Raw genomic sequence first — 16803 nt, 5'->3', positions numbered from 1 at the left:
TAGCAGGGTTCCGTCTCAGGTCCATAATATATGTCCTCTACCTGTAGCACATTTGGGACTCTCCCCAATGATAACTGTATCAAAATCACTTATGCTAGGAAATGGGTCTCTAGTTGGCAGAGGTATGCATCCTGTCCAAGTAGGGACCACAATCCTAGTCAATGTGAGCCAGATGCACACTAAAAGATAACCTGTGCTCATCTCTGGTAGCTTGGCACAGAGTAGTCAGGTTTATCTAAAGAAGCAATGAGTAAAGTCTTTGTGAAATACACACACACAGTAACACAATGAAATCACAACCAAGATACTCCACACACATTTAGAAAAATGGAGATTAAATTTATGAGTAAAATAAGACCAAGACTTCAAAAATCCACTTTGTAGAACCAGAGTTATGAATTTTTAAAGAACACATCAAAAAGTAGTGCTTAGAAGTCAATAGTGCTAAGGGGTTACTTGATGCCGCAATGGACCAGGGCAAATCCAAAGTTCAGGTTGACCATGATGGATGGCAGGCCATGATATCGGACCCACGCAGGGTCACCTGAAAAAGTACCTTGGATGGGCAAGCATCAGTGTTGAAGACTTGATGCATCAGTTCCGATTTATGCAATTGGATTGATGCATTGTCATCGAGCCTCGCGGTCCAGTTCTGAGTCGTAATCAAACCCCTTACGATGCCCACACTGTGTCATCATACAGCCTCGAAGTTGGGTCCTGCTTCATTAGCAATGCACCCAGGGAAGTCTTCGGATTGGCACTGCGTCAGCCCAAAGATGTCAATGTGTCAATTTTGAAGCAAAACAGCTGCAGTACCCACTTCCAAGGCCCAGGGCTGGATGGGCACCAGAGACAGGGTAGAACTCACAGGTGGCAGAGTCCAGCAGTGTACTGACTTGATAGGGTCAGAACCCCAGTACTTACACTCAAATGTGCCTTTGAAGTGGAGGAACACTTCAAAGATGGCCCTTGAAGTGCACAGGTACACTTTCACACAAGCCCTGTCTGCAGGGGGTAATCAGCCCTTTGTGTGGGACATGGGATACTGCCTATCTAGGTATAACGTTCAACTCCGCCTCCCTCTTTCTGCCCAGAAAAAGCTATCAGAATGTAGATAAAGGCAGATGAGTTCTCTATCACATCCACCCTTCCTGTGTTTGTGGCAGCTATCTAGAGGGAATATACAAAGTGTAGCTGTCACTCACCCCAGATGTGTATTGGAGACAGGCTGCCGGCACACGGAAATAAGGTTAAAGCAGAGAAATGTCCACTTTCTACCAGTGGTATTTCTAAAATAGTAATGTTTAAACAATCTTTTCCACTAAAGAGGATTTCTCATTACCATTCCAAAGATATGAAACATGATGTAGCTATTACTTTCTAATCAGGAATTACACCTTAAAAGTGTTTTAAGGAATTTCCAATGCTAGCCTATGGGAGGACTAAGCCTCACAGTAGTGAAAAATGAATTTAGCTATTTGTCACTACCGGGACATGTAAAACCTAACAGTACCTGCCCTACCTTTTATTTACACAGCACCCTGCCCTTAGAGCTACCTAGGGCCTACCTTAGTGGTGAATGTTGTGTAATAAAAGGGGAGTTTGAGGCAAGTGGTTTTAAATGTTAAGTCGAAGTGCCAGTAAAATGCACACACATACCTTGCAATGGCAGACCTGAGACAAGTTGGAAAGGCTACTTGTGTTGGTGGCACAACCAGTGCTGCAGACCCACTGGTAGCACTTAGATTACATGCCCTGGATATATGCTATACCACTTTACAAAGGACTTATAAGTAAACTCAACATGCCAATCATGTATACACCAATGACACCATGTTTAGGGGAGAAGCACATGTCCTTTAACACTAGTTAGCAGTAGTAAAGTACTTGGGGTCCTATAGCCAATAAAAAGATACAGCAAAAAAGAGGAAGAAAGCAGGCAAAACATTTGGCGGAAGACCACCCTAAGGAGGACAGGTCTAACAAACTCTTTAAAGAACCTTTGATCATGACCAAATAGCATTCCACTTCTACTATTTGAACCCATGCATCCCTACAATTACTTATTTGCTGGTTATTTCACCATGTACAGCCTTCACAGCTTTTTTGCTACATTTATGCTATATACCAATAGGTGACCTCCACTCAGTCCGATCATACTGGGTGGGTGCCACCATTGATATCAAACAATTCAGACTCAAATTGAAAAATATTTAGAAGATCCTATTGGATTATATTTACATGATCATGTCAGAAGATTGATTAACAATCGAAAAATGGTAGAGTAAATATTGAAGACCCTTACAGCATGCATCATCTATTAATGGAGCTCGATGCATTTCCAGTGCGTTTTTGTTTCTTTTGTATTGGGTTGTATAAATTAACTAAGTGCATGAATGAAAGGAATAACAAAGTTAGAGTGGCCATGAAAAACTGATATTCAAATTTTAATTGGTGATTCAGTGTGGATAGAATGCCTTATAATCCCACAACAATTGTTTTATTTCAAAACAGTATGAAATGAGAAAACACTAGTTGACAACAAATAGTTTGGGTGGGTTTAAACCAATGTCGGTAGGTGGCTGTATACACCCTTGTCTGTTGATAATATAGACAGCGTTTTCTCCCCTTGCTACTGTGTCAGACCTTCACCATAGTATTTGAGTGGAGCCTACGTAATAAATGAACCAGAGGTGGCTCTACACCCATATCTCCAGCATGGATCACAATTTGTACCGATTGACAGAATCAAACACACAGGATAAGTCCATGAAGGCAAGAAGAACTGAGTGCCCTTCATGGACTTAGTATACTTCCTAACAATCAGTGACAAATTAAGGCAATGTTCTACTGTGTCCATACCTTGTCGGAAACCATACTGGGTTTTTGATAATATATTGTTCTGCACATTCCCAATCTTCTAACTGATGGAAAAGAACCCTCCCAAATATCTGAACCACTAAATAAATTAATGATATGAGCCTATAACGCCCTGGGTTATTTTTATCCCGTTTATTAAAAACGGGAACCACTATTGCCTCTCTCCATGACGTCGGGAGGGGCCCAACAATGGCAGCTTATATTATATTTGTTATGAGAGGCGCCCACAAGGAAATGTTTTCTTTAAAAACACCAACTGGGATCCTGTCAGGAGATGTGGCTTTACGACGGGAACCCTGACAATAGCTGCCTCCACCTCTTCAACTAAAATGGATTCACTACATTTCGTAGCTTGATCCAAAACATCTGTTTCCAATATTCCTGGTTCCAATTGAGAACTTTCTTTGTTAAATGGATTAAAATATGGCAAAAATGATCCATCATCTTCTCTCCTAAAGTTAGAAAGTCCCATTTTTTAGATGGGAAAGCTAGAAATATCAGGCTATTAATTACTTTCCAAACTTTTTAGAGATCTTCAGAACACTTGCTAACTCTGACTACTGCCATGCTTCGGTCCTCAGTTCGGCCTTCCTCCATTTATTGTTACTTTATAACTCTTACATGCAACCTTCACTACATTTTTATCGCGATAGGATGCCTGAAGAGTTGTTAAATCCTTGCGAGCTTCAGTACAATCTTTTTTAAACCAACATGCCACAGGCTTCTCCGTTGGATGGCCAATTTTCGTCAGTTCAATAGAAATTGTGGTGGTTATCAAAACTGTCAAAATGAGTATGTATCAAGTGAATATGATGAGAGCCACAAATACTAGTTAAATGGTGATCTAACAATCGGATAGATATTCTGGTGGAAGGAATGAGGTTGGTCAATCAGTGTGTGTCAGCGATAGCAATTCAATAGCCAACACAAAGTTAAATAATCATTTCTGAGAGCAAAGTAGTAACAAATGGTAGGTAAAACTCCTTTTAAAGCTCTCAGTAAGTGCAGATCACATGCATATTTTTGTCTGGGAAGGATTTTCCTCATTATTTGATTACAATTCCTGATTCAGAATCAGCACCTCTAGTGTTCCTAGTCATGTTAATCCATCATCGTTTGTGAGCTTCATAGTACATTAAGGTTGCATAATCATTTGTTTACCTACACATACTTATCTACACTAGCCTAATATGTAACAAACAGACTATTTTTATCTGTAATAAATATGCTATTTTATTAATCTTGAAGTGGTAAGACCACCTTTTCTAACTATGCACTCTAGATATATCTGTTCTTTAGTCAAAGTAAATTAGCTATTTACACTGGTTCTTCACACTAAGCAGCTAGTCTGATGGTATCCAAAACCAGTCAAAAAGCAATTGCCTAAATAGTGTCTGACATAAATTTCTGGTTTCAAATCTTACTATGAGGACAAAAAGGATTACAAAACGTTTAGGTCCTAATTGGGGAATTGTAAGAGATAATAGAGCTTTTGGTATAATGATTCAAATGCATGGTGATCTAAAACAAATTGCTAATAATCAGTCACCCTAACAGAAGACATCAAGTATGCAAGAATCCCTCTTTAATGGTTTCTTGGAGATCTACATTAATATGAATAATTAACAGGTATATGCTAATCGTACGCAAAGAATGGATTTTCTATGGATGTAGTTACACAAGACAAAAGACTCATGTTTGTTTTTAGTAATATCTGAGTTGCCTCTGGGTATAAATGATGGGGGTAGCTATTATCTTTGTGTTTTTGGCAAAACAAGGATAAAATATTGGGAAAACATAAAATAATGACAAGGAAAATTCATGGGTGAGCACTTTCATACTAAATATTTATTTGTGACAGGCTTAGTTTTGGAGCAGGAAAAAAGATAATTAGAGTCGTTTGAAATTACCAGTCATCATGCAGTGGGAATTTGGAATGAATTGTATGCAATTAAGTCTTACACAAAAACAACTGGTATAATTTTATTTTGTATGTTTTTAAAACATATATCAAGATATGTTGCAAAAACCTTCTGAACAATCATAAATGCTAATCTTGTTTAGCATCTCAGTGAATGGTGGATTTTGGGCAGATAAAAAAAAATACTGCCATTGTTATGCAAACGTTGATATGTCACTGCTAGCCCATTACCAATAGAAACACTTTTAACTACTGTTCTACCTTCAAGACTTCAACAGCAAACTCCTGCAATGCAACCTTTAGTATTATTATAATATATGCATTGTCAGGTTTTATTTCAATTGTTAGTATTCCTATGCTTGGGTTACAATGAAAATATTGCATTCAAATTCATCTGTTTCCATTCAAGAAACATTTGATAATGCCATGTTGCTGCCTTCGATTCAGGACAGAGCCACATAATTTCTCCACAATGGGTAAGCTTCAGTCAACAAATTAAAAACTCTCCTTTATCATCATTGAGGAAATGAAAAATCCTAAACCCAGCTATATTCCCAAACACACCAAGGTAATACCTTCTTACTATTATAGTGCAGCCTACCAAGTCTTTCACCTTTGCTTCTTGCGGGTGACAACAAACGCTTGGCATAGAAACCTTTATCCAGTCAGAAAAGTTAATGCTGTGGGATATGTAGCCCTCTAAAATGAATAGAAAAGTAATTATGTATCTATATAATTGTTCTTTATAATTACTGCCATTCATTTGCATGCTTCCTTTACATGCCTTCGTATATGTATACTATTACAAAGATTGTGGCTTATTAATATTTCAGAATCTCATTTCTCAACAATTGTAGCCACTTCCCCTATTAAACCACATATTCATACTCTAAATACAATAGAAAAACATTTTCTTTAGATATTCTTTAGTCCAAAAGTAATGTAAACATGTTCATGCTTGTGACTTGATCAAATCTCCATGCTGGCTTTCACTTGTCACAGAGGGAAGTCTTATTATTTGAAATGTGTTAGTGGTACTGCAAAACTACTGGAAGGCAGCAAACGATCCATATAAATCATGATCTATTCTAGTCTATTCTAACCTGGCAAGCTGCTTTCCAATATGGTGCACATCTAAACTTTGCAAAACACTACTAATTGCAATGTCCACAGACCACTTTGAATCAGGTCAGTGAGAATGTTCGAACTGTAAATGTCGCCCAGATTCAGTGATGGGGCCACATAGTGGCAGAAATATGCTGTAGACAAGCGTGTAGCATAATATTCAATATTCAAAGCAAGACCATCATGCTTTTCACTGCTGTGCATGTATGCCATTCATGTTGCTTTGTCAATTTGTTTTAACAATGGGGCTTTAGGACAAATCTTTAAATATATTTAGAACATGGCAGTCGAAATACAGTCATGTATAAACTAAAATAAAATATTTACTTAAAGATAATATTGTGCATTTCTATAGTGCACATCACAAGCCAAAAAGCATCCTTGCATTGAAATAATAGCTGTTATTATCCAACTAGACAATATACTTTTCATTAACCATAGACAATGAAAGGTTGACTCAACTGACATTCACATTTATGACCTGCATGTCACACAAAGATCTTTTAAAAAATGTTGGCCCACAAAACACAATCATACAAACAGCCACAAAAGGGCCTTGCACTCTAGCTGAAGAGCACAGAGCTCTAACTACAGTGGCATATGCGTTCTTACAATTGAAAAAATGAAACTGCTAATGTGTGTCAAATGTACACACAGTCTTCTAATGACAGACTCAACAAGAACATTTATATATCTTTCTCATCCAGATGCTTAGGAACAATCCAAAGAAAAGAAAGTCACTTACAACTTCGAAATTAACAGGCTTTCTAGAGTTTAAGAACGGGAAAACCTGGAACATACAAATCCCTTTTTTATGTATATGAATTGTTTAGAGCAAGGACATTATACTTTTATCAAAGAGCTATGATCATTATATTAAGTTTATTTGTTGCAGAATAGTAAAAATGCATGTTTGAACTGTGTGTTATTTGAAATATTATTTAATAGGGCAAACTTGACTGATTGCATTGTATGAAGGCACAAAATATCATTTTTAAACAATTATCAAATACTCTCCAGCACCTTAAATAAAATAAACATTTGTAGAGACATTATATTTTGCAAGGGCATCTTTGACATGCTGAATGTTATTTTAATTTATACTTTGAAATGATATGTACTTGAGAGCAGATATAGTATAGCATATTTCACCAATAAGGCAATAGAAGCAGATACACTGGCAAAGTGCTATCTTGCCCAATTTCATATTATGTTGAAAAACATCTTGATTTGATTTGTACAAAACATTTCCAAAACCCAAACTACTTGTTTAACTAAGGTTTCATTGTAATTTGGTACAAATCAGAGGACCATTCTACCTGGTTTAATGTCTAAGAGAGCACTCTAAAGAGACAGGGTCTGGAGTAACAAGCAGCACACTGGTGACATAAAATATGGGAGTGGGTGTTCATGATGACACCTCTACACACAGAATGAGTATAGTTAAACTATCAGTCTTTCTACAACTCATGTTTCCTAACTTCAAATAGGAAGAATCTACATGCAGACGTTACTTTTCATAATGCACAGCTTAAACATGAACATTTAAATTTCACAAATGTTATTAAATAAAAATCAAGAAGCACACATTTCTTTATTTTTATTCTTTTTCAAAGTCCTATAACATTTTGACCGGAATCTGTATGTGTACTTTAATAGAGACAAGAAAGCAAAACACTGCCAATTTAGCATGACAACAACTTCAACTACAAATGATAAAAGTAAATCGTTTTCACCTTGCCGGATTGGCCTTTTTGAGTTCAGATGATTGGCAGTATGGGAGGTTGAGAAGGACCGGCTCTTGGTGAGAGTCATAAGAATCGAACTGTTCCAAGTATCTGGATTAAGCGAACTGTAAAATGAAGGAATTTACAACTGTTAGTACAGATGGCTTCTCTGGAAAAAGAGTGTAAAGGAGCAATCCAACATAAGTAATAGACATGCCATAACAATCTTCACATCAAAACCTCTTGTTTAAGGTTAAGTGTTCAGAAATTATTAAGCTGTTTCTAATGTAGGTTCTTCATCCCAACAATTGTTTATAATATACCACACCAATTATAAATTGCCTGTAAGAATATTTCTTGGTTGTTATTTCAATCACTATGTATGTCCTAGTTCCTATGTTCAAAAAGTACACTGCTTCAGGTGCCTGCTAACTTAAAAAGTCTCACATTTAAAAAGATAGTGGTCCTTGTTTTAAGTTTGCAACATAAACCTGTGATCTAGAGGAGGTTGACTGTGTAGGTTTTGCAAGACGTTTCTCTGAACACACAATGATGAGATAAAAGTCTGTGTTTCCTCTTTTTACTTAATTAACTTAAATATCAACTTTAATAATGATGAAATAAGATATTTAATAACGCAAACAGAAAAATAACTTTGTAAAAAATGTATTTTTTGGGGGCGTAGCCTAGCGAGCCATCATGGCGGATGTGTGCTAGGAGAGCTCCATCCAGCCCGCTTTAAAAGTCTACACTATCCTGTTTCCCCGGTCCACTGCCATGCCCAGACTGTGCTTTGAAGGCGCCATGAACCGAAGATTTCCATTCCTGCCAGGTTCCGGATCGCTCCGTATCTCGGAGCGGGTGCCATCGACGGAGATCTTGGATCGGGCCCCTCCCCGCTGGGATCAGGCGGCCTGCGGCGGAGGCTGGAGCGCCAGACTGTGCTGGGCCTTGCTGGTGCCGAGAGCTGGTGTGCTGCCTCGGAGGCGAGGATTGTCCCGAAGCCATCTGAGACGAGACGGGCGCTCCTGGACCTGCCTAGCGCCCATCAGGGGATGGAGTGCTGCCTCCTTGCCTGCTGAAGTGCGGTGAGTGCAGTCGGTCAGTGGCCATATCGGCTCGCGAAGGGGAAGAGCAGCTGGGCTGAGGGCTGAACATCGCCTCACCGGGATTGATCCGAGCCGGTGATAGCGGCTCCCCTGGGTTTGAGGTCCTGAGGTGCACTCCATCGCCCTGTTGCGAGAGGGGCTCACACCGGTGTTCTATTGGGCTACGTGGGCCCCGGTGGAGGATCATGGGAGCAGTGGCCCCCCCTTAGTGGTGTTCCCTGGTGACCAGAGTGTGCCTTCCTGCCGCACCCCCTCCCCCTTGGGAACTGTGTGGCAATGATCGGCGGTGTGCCGAGCCACGGGGGATGTAGTCTGCCATCTACTCGGGGGAGCAGTGGCCAATTTACTGGCGGGAATCTGTGTTCCTGCCGGTACCTGGCGTGAGACCTTCTCGGGCCTGTCTCCCCTCTGCTTCCCTTGAGACCTGTGTTGGGGGCCAGTTGCACTGTGGGGCTGTACTTGGAACCCTTGCCTGTGGAGTTTGGGCCGGGCGCCACCTGTGCTGTCTTGGGGTCCCCGGTGAGGGACTGAACACCACATATACCTTCTTCCTCCCTTGTGGAGCGGCCGGCTCGCATCAGCGGTCGGTCGGGCCGCACGAGCTTGCCACACGTTCCCCGAGTACCCCGTCACGGCTGCAGTGATGCCATCTTTACCCTGTGTGGAGACTCTTGAGGGACTATAGTGGGGCTGTCTTGGGGCCCCCGCGGTCTCGGCTGGGAGCAGTGCTTTGAGAGGACTGTTGGACTGTGAGCGGGCCCGGTGAGTGGAGTCCTTATTATATGTAGCCCTTTCTTTGTGGGGTGCCCAAGGTCCCCTTCTCCTTGTCCTCTTTCTATCCCAGTGATCGACGGCCAGGCCGAACCCACTAGAGAAGACATCTCTGATGGACACTAGCCTCTTGATTTGGGGTGACTTGACGTAACAATAGAGCTACGCAGCAATCTATCTCCTGGTAGCATTTTGGGGTCCCACAATATCTGGACTAGGCTTCACAGGGGGCGGGCACAACACCTCTGGACCACAGGGGAGTCGTGGGACCGGCCAGGTGGGGGATCATTCAAGCAAAGTACAAAGTTCACGGGCCATTGGGCCTCTGCAGTGGCGTTGGGGGGGACGCCTAGTGATGTGCCTGACAATGCCGCCCTCATGGCCTCCATCACCCAGTCGAGAGATGCCCTGGATGCCAAGATTGGGGCGGTTGGGTCCGACGTCATGTTGCTACGCCAAGATCTACGCAACGCGGTTGCACAGATTATGGAGCCCGAGATGAGTGTTTCTGGGGTGGAAGACATGGTCGATACCCTGCAGACGCAAGTAGCCTCCCTGGAGACGATCCAACATGGGCTGGCATCCCGGGTAGAAGACGCTGAAGGGAGGGCCTGGTGCAACAACCTTCGCTTTGTTGGGTTCCCAGAGAGGTGCGAAAAGGGTGGCATGGAGCGGTTCGTCACCCAATGGCTTGAGAGTTGGCTCCTTCCGGGGTCACTGTCTAAATGTTTTGTGGTGGAGCGTGTCCACAGGACACTGATCTAGAGACCCCCACCTGGTGCCCGCGTGAGACCTGTTATCGCAAAACTACTCAATTACCATGACAGGGACATTATTCTGAAACAGGCAAGGGCCAAGGAACCACTGCTGTTTGACAATGCCTGCATCCTAATATTCCCCAATTATACTAAACTGGTCCAGCAACGATGGCAGTCTTTTATGGCGGCGAAGGCCTGTGTCCGGGAGCTCAAACTTCCCTATGCATTACTCTTCCCAGCCAGGCTGCGGGTGGTCTATCGATCCTGCGCCCATTTTTTCGACTCACTGGAAGAAGTCTTCCAATGGACTGATGAGACGGTGCGTTTTTGCCCACACACATCGCCCCGGAGGGACTCTGATTCCTAGTCGAGCGAGATGGTGCAGAAACAACCTATGCAGAAGGGGAAGGGGAACAGACATCCCAGGTCCAGATGCAGGTCTCAGTCGTGTGGCACCTCATCCCAAACTCCAGTGGCTGCCTTCCTCATCAGACTAATCTTGGGGGGCACTTTATTTCAATAGTTCCTTGATATGTTGCCTTTATCCGAGGAAACACAGTTGAGGGCCGGTATCCCTGTAACACAGCAGTTGACAATGGGATGTAAGTTGGGGATCCATTGGCAGGCAGGGGGGACCTTGTTTTGGGTCTGCCACTCACGCTCGCCGTGACAGATACTTCATTGTTTTTGAGGTATAGGGTGGGGGGGGTGCTGTTGGGATGTTTGGGGGGAAGGGGGTTTTGTTGTTTGATCGCATTGACCGACATTGCTCAGAGTCACCTTATCCAGACCACATATTCTTGTCTAGACCACATTCGTACCTCGAACCTTCACATGGCGTGGTCCTCTGGTGATAAGCGGGATCCCTCTGGGACCCTTCAAATAATGAGTTGGAATGTCAGGGGGGCACTAGACAAAATCAAGTGAGGCGCTATACTCAAACTGGTGAAGCGAACACATGCAGACATTCTCAAGCTGCAAGAAACACATCTTATGGGAACTAAGGCGCTATGCTTTCAACGCTTTGGCTACATTCATGTATTTCACTCCGGGTTTGCGAGGGGGTCCCGGGGAGTTGTGATCCTGATCCATAGGCGGGTTCCATACACACACATGAAGACTTGGAGGGACATGCAGGGTAGATATTTATTTCTTCAGGGGACAATAGGGTACTGGGATGTGTATATGCCCCCCAGCCTCTTTCTTGGGGCATGGTGGAAAAACTCATGACCCTGTGGACAGACAAGCCTGATGGGTTGGCTGTTGTGAGGGGGGGGATTGAAATGACTTGCTAGACCTGGTCAGGGATCGTTGGCGACCTGAGGGCAAATTGGACGCAGGTCGGCATACTAAGTTACATTCACTGGTGGCGGGTCTGGATTTGTTGGACCCTTGGTGACGCCTACATGAGGCGGCGCAGGGCTATACATACCTGTCGGGTATCCATGACTCCTTCTCCCACCTTGATTATATCTTTGTCCCCCAAGCAATAGCTAACAGAGTGATTGCCACCAATATTCTTCCTCTTGGACTCTCGGACCACTTGCCGATCACTCTAATATTACGTGCGGGCCGGGCACATTAGCCGTTTCGGTGGTGTTTCTTGACGTGGAACCTCCAGAGAGAAGATTATAGAGATCATATGGAAGATGCCATTGACCACTACTTGACATCTAACGTTGGGAGGGTAGAGGGGGCTGACTGCCTTTGGGAGGCAATGGAGCCCACGCTCCGGGGTGTGGACATTTCTTTTTGAGCGGAAGCTCGCAGATTGCATATGGGGTCCCTCGTTCAGGCGGAGGCGAAGCAATTTGAATTGGAATATCGCAGTAGAGATGGTGCGGAGCGGCAGGCTTGCCGCCAACTCTTATTGACGCAGCAGGAATATGCCCATCTTCTTTTAGATGAAGCCCGACAGGCGTGGCTGGCAACCCGCACTAGGATCTACCAGTGGGGAGAAGTCCAGCAAGTTACTGCATAGGTTGTGTCAGAGGTCGTTATGCTCCCTGGCCCTGCCGGGCATTTTAGGCCCGGATGGGTCCTCTCTCACGGACCCCTCCACCATTTCTGAAAGGTTTGCCATGTACTATGCAGACCTCTATGCCCCCAGGGAATGCCTCCCCGCAGCTGTAGTTGGTCGCTTCCTTGATGATCAGCCACCTAAGGCCCTTTCTGATGAAGTGAGTGTGGAGCTGGATCTCCTGCTCACGGAGGAGGAACTGGGTGCAGCGCTGGGTGAGATGCAACCTGGAAAGGCCCCGGGACCGAATGGCTTCCCCTGTGAATTTTTTTAACAATATTTTCTGCAGCTGAGGCCCCACTTTTGTAGAGTGGTGGAGGAGGCCAGGGAGCAGGGTCATCTACCTCTAGATTGGAGACACGAGGAGATTGTGGTGTTCCACAAGCCCGGAAGACCTCCAGATCAGCATGCATCGTACCGCCCTATATCTCTTCTTAATGTAGAGGCCAAGGTTATGGCTAAGGCGCTTGGCAATCGCCTCCGTTCCCATATTACATCACTGGTTCATCCCGATCAGGCTAGGTTTATGCCCCAGTAGGCAACCTGCCACAATATTCGGTGTGCACATGTTGCAGTGGCGACTGTCCAGGGGCTGGGGGAGTGGGGCGCGCTACTACTTGCGTACATGGATAGGGCTTTTGACTCCATTAGCAGGGTATATCTATTCGCACTTCTCTGTAGATTAAATTTTGGACCACGTTTCTTGTCCTACCTGACCATACTCTATACGGACCTGACTGCGTGCGTACGGGTGGCAGGCTCTGTCTCCTTTGCGTTCTCCATTGTATGGGGCACCAGGCAGGGTTGTCCACTGTCCCTCTACCTATTTGCATTAGCAATGGAACCCTTAGCGTCCTGGGTGCGGATCGATGCCCCAGTGACTGGTCTTGAGTGGGTGGCAGGCCTAGCAGATCGCATTGCCTCGTATGCTGATGATGTACTCTTTTTTCTCACAAATATAGATAAAACGGGACCGCGTTTGCTGTGCATTATCCAGATCTTTGGAAAGACCTCAGGTCTATACATGAAACCTGGTAAATCTACTCTGTGGGTCCTTGGGGGAGGGGCATACCCCGGTTCCTGGGCCTCCTCGGGTCAGGTGGCCTCTGGAGGGGAGGGGGGGTTGAAGTATCTGGGAGTGTTCTTATCAGATTCGCCAGCCACCTCTTGGGAAAGGAATTTAGCCCCTGTATGGGATCGTGTGCGGCAGGATCTTAAAATTTGGTCCCATATGCCTTTGTCAAAATATGGCAGATTGGCCATCTTTAAGATGGTTAATATGGCCTTGGAACAGTTTCTATGGGCTGGTGGAATGGCGAGGGTGGCCCTGCGGACTTGCTTCCAGTCCACATATCGTGGGGGACAGGCAACCTCTGATATCCTGTCTTATTATATGGCTTCACATCTGCTGGTTCTCAATGAGTGGTGGTATGGGGACAGGGCCGACCAAGCCTACGCGGTCGAGAGGCAATGCATGGGGTATCATACCCTACATACTATACTCTACTCCACGCTGCTACACAACTCCTTGCCACCTGCCACAAAACGTTTCTTCCAAATATGGAGACAGGCGTTGTGGAGGACCGGGTGGTGGAATAAGTAGCCCTATGAAACTTCTCTTTGGTATAATGGGCGACTGCCGCAACTAGCTGCATTGGCTGGTGTTCGAGGTTGGAACCGTATCGGCAACTCTACTCTTGGGGATGTCATGCGGGGAACGGTTCTTAAGTCTTTTCAGGATCTACAGAAGGACTTTCAAATGCCTAAAACCCGATTCTTCCGATTTTTACAGTTCCAACATGCCATTACTCCATACATTGAGGGGTTGGCGTCCCTGGCCGAGTTTAGTCCCAGAGAGGCAAAGGTATGTATGGGGGATCTCCATGAACACAAGATCTTCAAGATTTATCAGTCCCTGGTCACCCATAGCTCCCCACACTGCAGCACCTTAGGGAGGCCTGGGAGGGATACATAGGCCTGCTGGAGGAGGAGGACAGGGTGGAGACCTTGGCCTCCCCGTCGGGGTCAGCCATAGAAGTAAGCCTTCGCCTTACCCAGTTTAAGTATCTCCACTGGGTCTATTTCACTACGGTCAGGCTCTGGAGAGCAGGACTGGTGGCCTCCCCGGTATGTCTTCGATGTTAACATGAAGAGGGTACTTTGGTCCATACTGTCTGACACTGCTCCAGGTTAGCACGATTTTGGCGGGGAATTCTGTCATGCCTCTCCGAGGTACTGGGTTGGGAGCTCCCCGAAGCTGGTTCTGCTACATGTTATGGATGATATAGGAGGTAATATATACAAACGCCATCTTAGGTTATTAGGGTTCACGTTGACCAAAAGGAATATTGCCAGAGCTTGGAAGGCTCAGAGGGCGCCCTCAGAATCTGCGTGGGAAAATGGCATGGATCTCTGTATGGGTTTGGAGATCCCCATTTTTGTGGCCAGGGGGTGCCCGCTTAAACATTATAAAATCTGGAGGCGATGGCCGGAGTACCGTGGCCTGTTCTTTAATAACAAAATATTAATGTTTGCTTCCGGAGCCGTAACTAGCATGAAACCATTTCTGTTATTTATCACACCTAGGTAGCGAGAATACACATCCTTGGCTGGTACAATTAACAAACCTGACTCAGAGGAATATAGCCTTCCTCTATTTTGACGTTGAGGAAATGGTTCCTAACTGCTGGCCACTTAGCAGGGTTAACTTGGAGATGCCATGTAGAACTTTTCCTATTCATTACCCAACCATCTCAGACAGCCAGACTTTATTTATACCACAAGACAGACCACGTTGTGACACAGTTATATGGTAAGAGAGCTCATCTAAATAGGGTAGTGTCGAATGAAATTAAGATAGGCCTGTTGGTGGTAAGTCAGTTCTACCATACTGAAACATGAGATGCTGTATAATTTTATAGTAAGGTGAAGAAAATGTGTTGCAAAAGGAGATGGAGGGACTGCAAAAAAATAGTTAGGCTTGGGGTTGGAAATTCTCACATCACTGGCAAGTGCACAGGATAAACCTGCCACATCAACAGCCCCCCCTCACAGAACATTCCTAGACCTATGAAAATTCCACTTGAAAAGAGCTCTTCTTAAAGAAGACTTCTGCCTCCTAACTCCTGCTGGAAGAAGAGGACCCAATGACTTCTGAATCATGCTGGCACACAGGGTTGGAATTTCTACTCATAAGTCAATAGTTTGACCTCCTGTTTGACTACTTTAGGAACACAAAAAGTGAATGGACTCCTTACTCAAAGAGAGCTCAGCTGACTACAGAAGACTGACTCTGAAAGAAACGTGGTAGCGGACAGACCTGGGTTCTAGAATCCTCTCCTGAGGAATTAGGGGGTGCAGGTCTGACCAGGAGGAAATTTTCCAGCACTGAGAAAAGCTGGAACTTAGACATGTTTTCCAACTCTAGAAGAGGCCCTGAGGCATGCCCAGGAAAGTCGCACCCAAGAAAAGCAAGTCATTCAGGTTTTGCTGCACTGAAAACTGGTTCAGTTGTATCTTGAAGTGAAGGTATCCTCCCTTGTGAAATCCTGCACAGGTATGGCTTCCTGCCTTGCCCAGGTACAGGATTCTGACTTCCCCAAAAATGACTGAGTCCAAAGGTAAAGTCTTTGACCAAAGCAAGGAGGCAAATCTATCCAATCTGCGAAGCGACTTCCGCAGCTACCTAATTAAGGTTGATCCTTCCATTTCAGAGTTGAGTTCTTAGTCCTAATGTAAAATGTTTTACTGTGACATCCCCCAATTTGACCTCTTCTACATCACGGTTGGCATAAAATCTTGCCTACATCCTATTCAACCGCGAATAGTGACTTATAATTGTCTATTTCTTTGCATCTTTTCACCCTGAAAACGTACAAATTAATATCATTGATTCCTCTTAATACATTTTAATGATCTTGGTGCCTTTTTATTCATTAAATTTTTGCCATGTTTCTAAATTGGTTTGGGAATTATATTGTGTTAGGTCATTTACTTTAAAATTGATTGTACTGTTTGCACTTCTCTGGGATTGCATGTCAACGGTTCCATTGCTACCAGGGGCGAACAGCTTGTGGCATTTCTCTTAGAACTGTAATCTGACCTAAGCAGAATGTATACTGTGTAGTGCACCTCTTCTGAAAAGAAGACCAGGTTACAGCAAGGTGCATCACTGTCATGTTTCCATAAAGCAACTAATGTTCTTTCGGAGTGAAAGTCTCACCTTGACTGTATGGTTAATTGATCTTCTAAGAGTCTAAAGGAATTATTACGAGTACGGCATTGGCGGTCTGAACACCGCTGCACAGTGGGTCCGCCTGCAGTATTATGAGTGTGGTAGTCGGACAGCAACGAGATCGCCAGCTCTGCTGGGATCAAGGATTCCACTTGACCGGCCCACATATGTTGGCGCCGCCAAGCATATTATGAGTTGCCTTTTCACCACCCTTTTCTTTGGGGTGAGCCTGCACTGAAAGGGTGGTGGAGAGGCAAC

At 44.3% G+C, this 16803-nt stretch overlaps 1 protein-coding gene across 3 annotated transcripts in view; it reads right to left on the bottom strand.

Annotated features, from left to right (window-relative positions):
- The window catches only part of PDE3A (phosphodiesterase 3A), a 1456379-nt gene that overhangs the window by 340514 nt on the left and 1099062 nt on the right, over positions 1–16803 (bottom strand). For all 3 annotated transcript variants that reach the window (XM_078674052.1, XM_078674054.1, XM_078674053.1), the window contains one exon: positions 7663–7778. In XM_078674052.1, coding sequence (XP_078530178.1) covers positions 7663–7778 — 116 coding nt within the window. The remainder of the gene's footprint in view (positions 1–7662; positions 7779–16803) is intronic.

This window comes from Lissotriton helveticus, chromosome 1_1 (genome assembly GCF_964261635.1).
Source record: "Lissotriton helveticus chromosome 1_1, aLisHel1.1, whole genome shotgun sequence".
In the NCBI taxonomy this organism is placed as follows: domain Eukaryota; kingdom Metazoa; phylum Chordata; class Amphibia; order Caudata; family Salamandridae; genus Lissotriton; species Lissotriton helveticus.
Note: the sequence above shows the minus strand (reverse complement) of the source record. Positions and strands in the feature narration are given on the sequence as shown.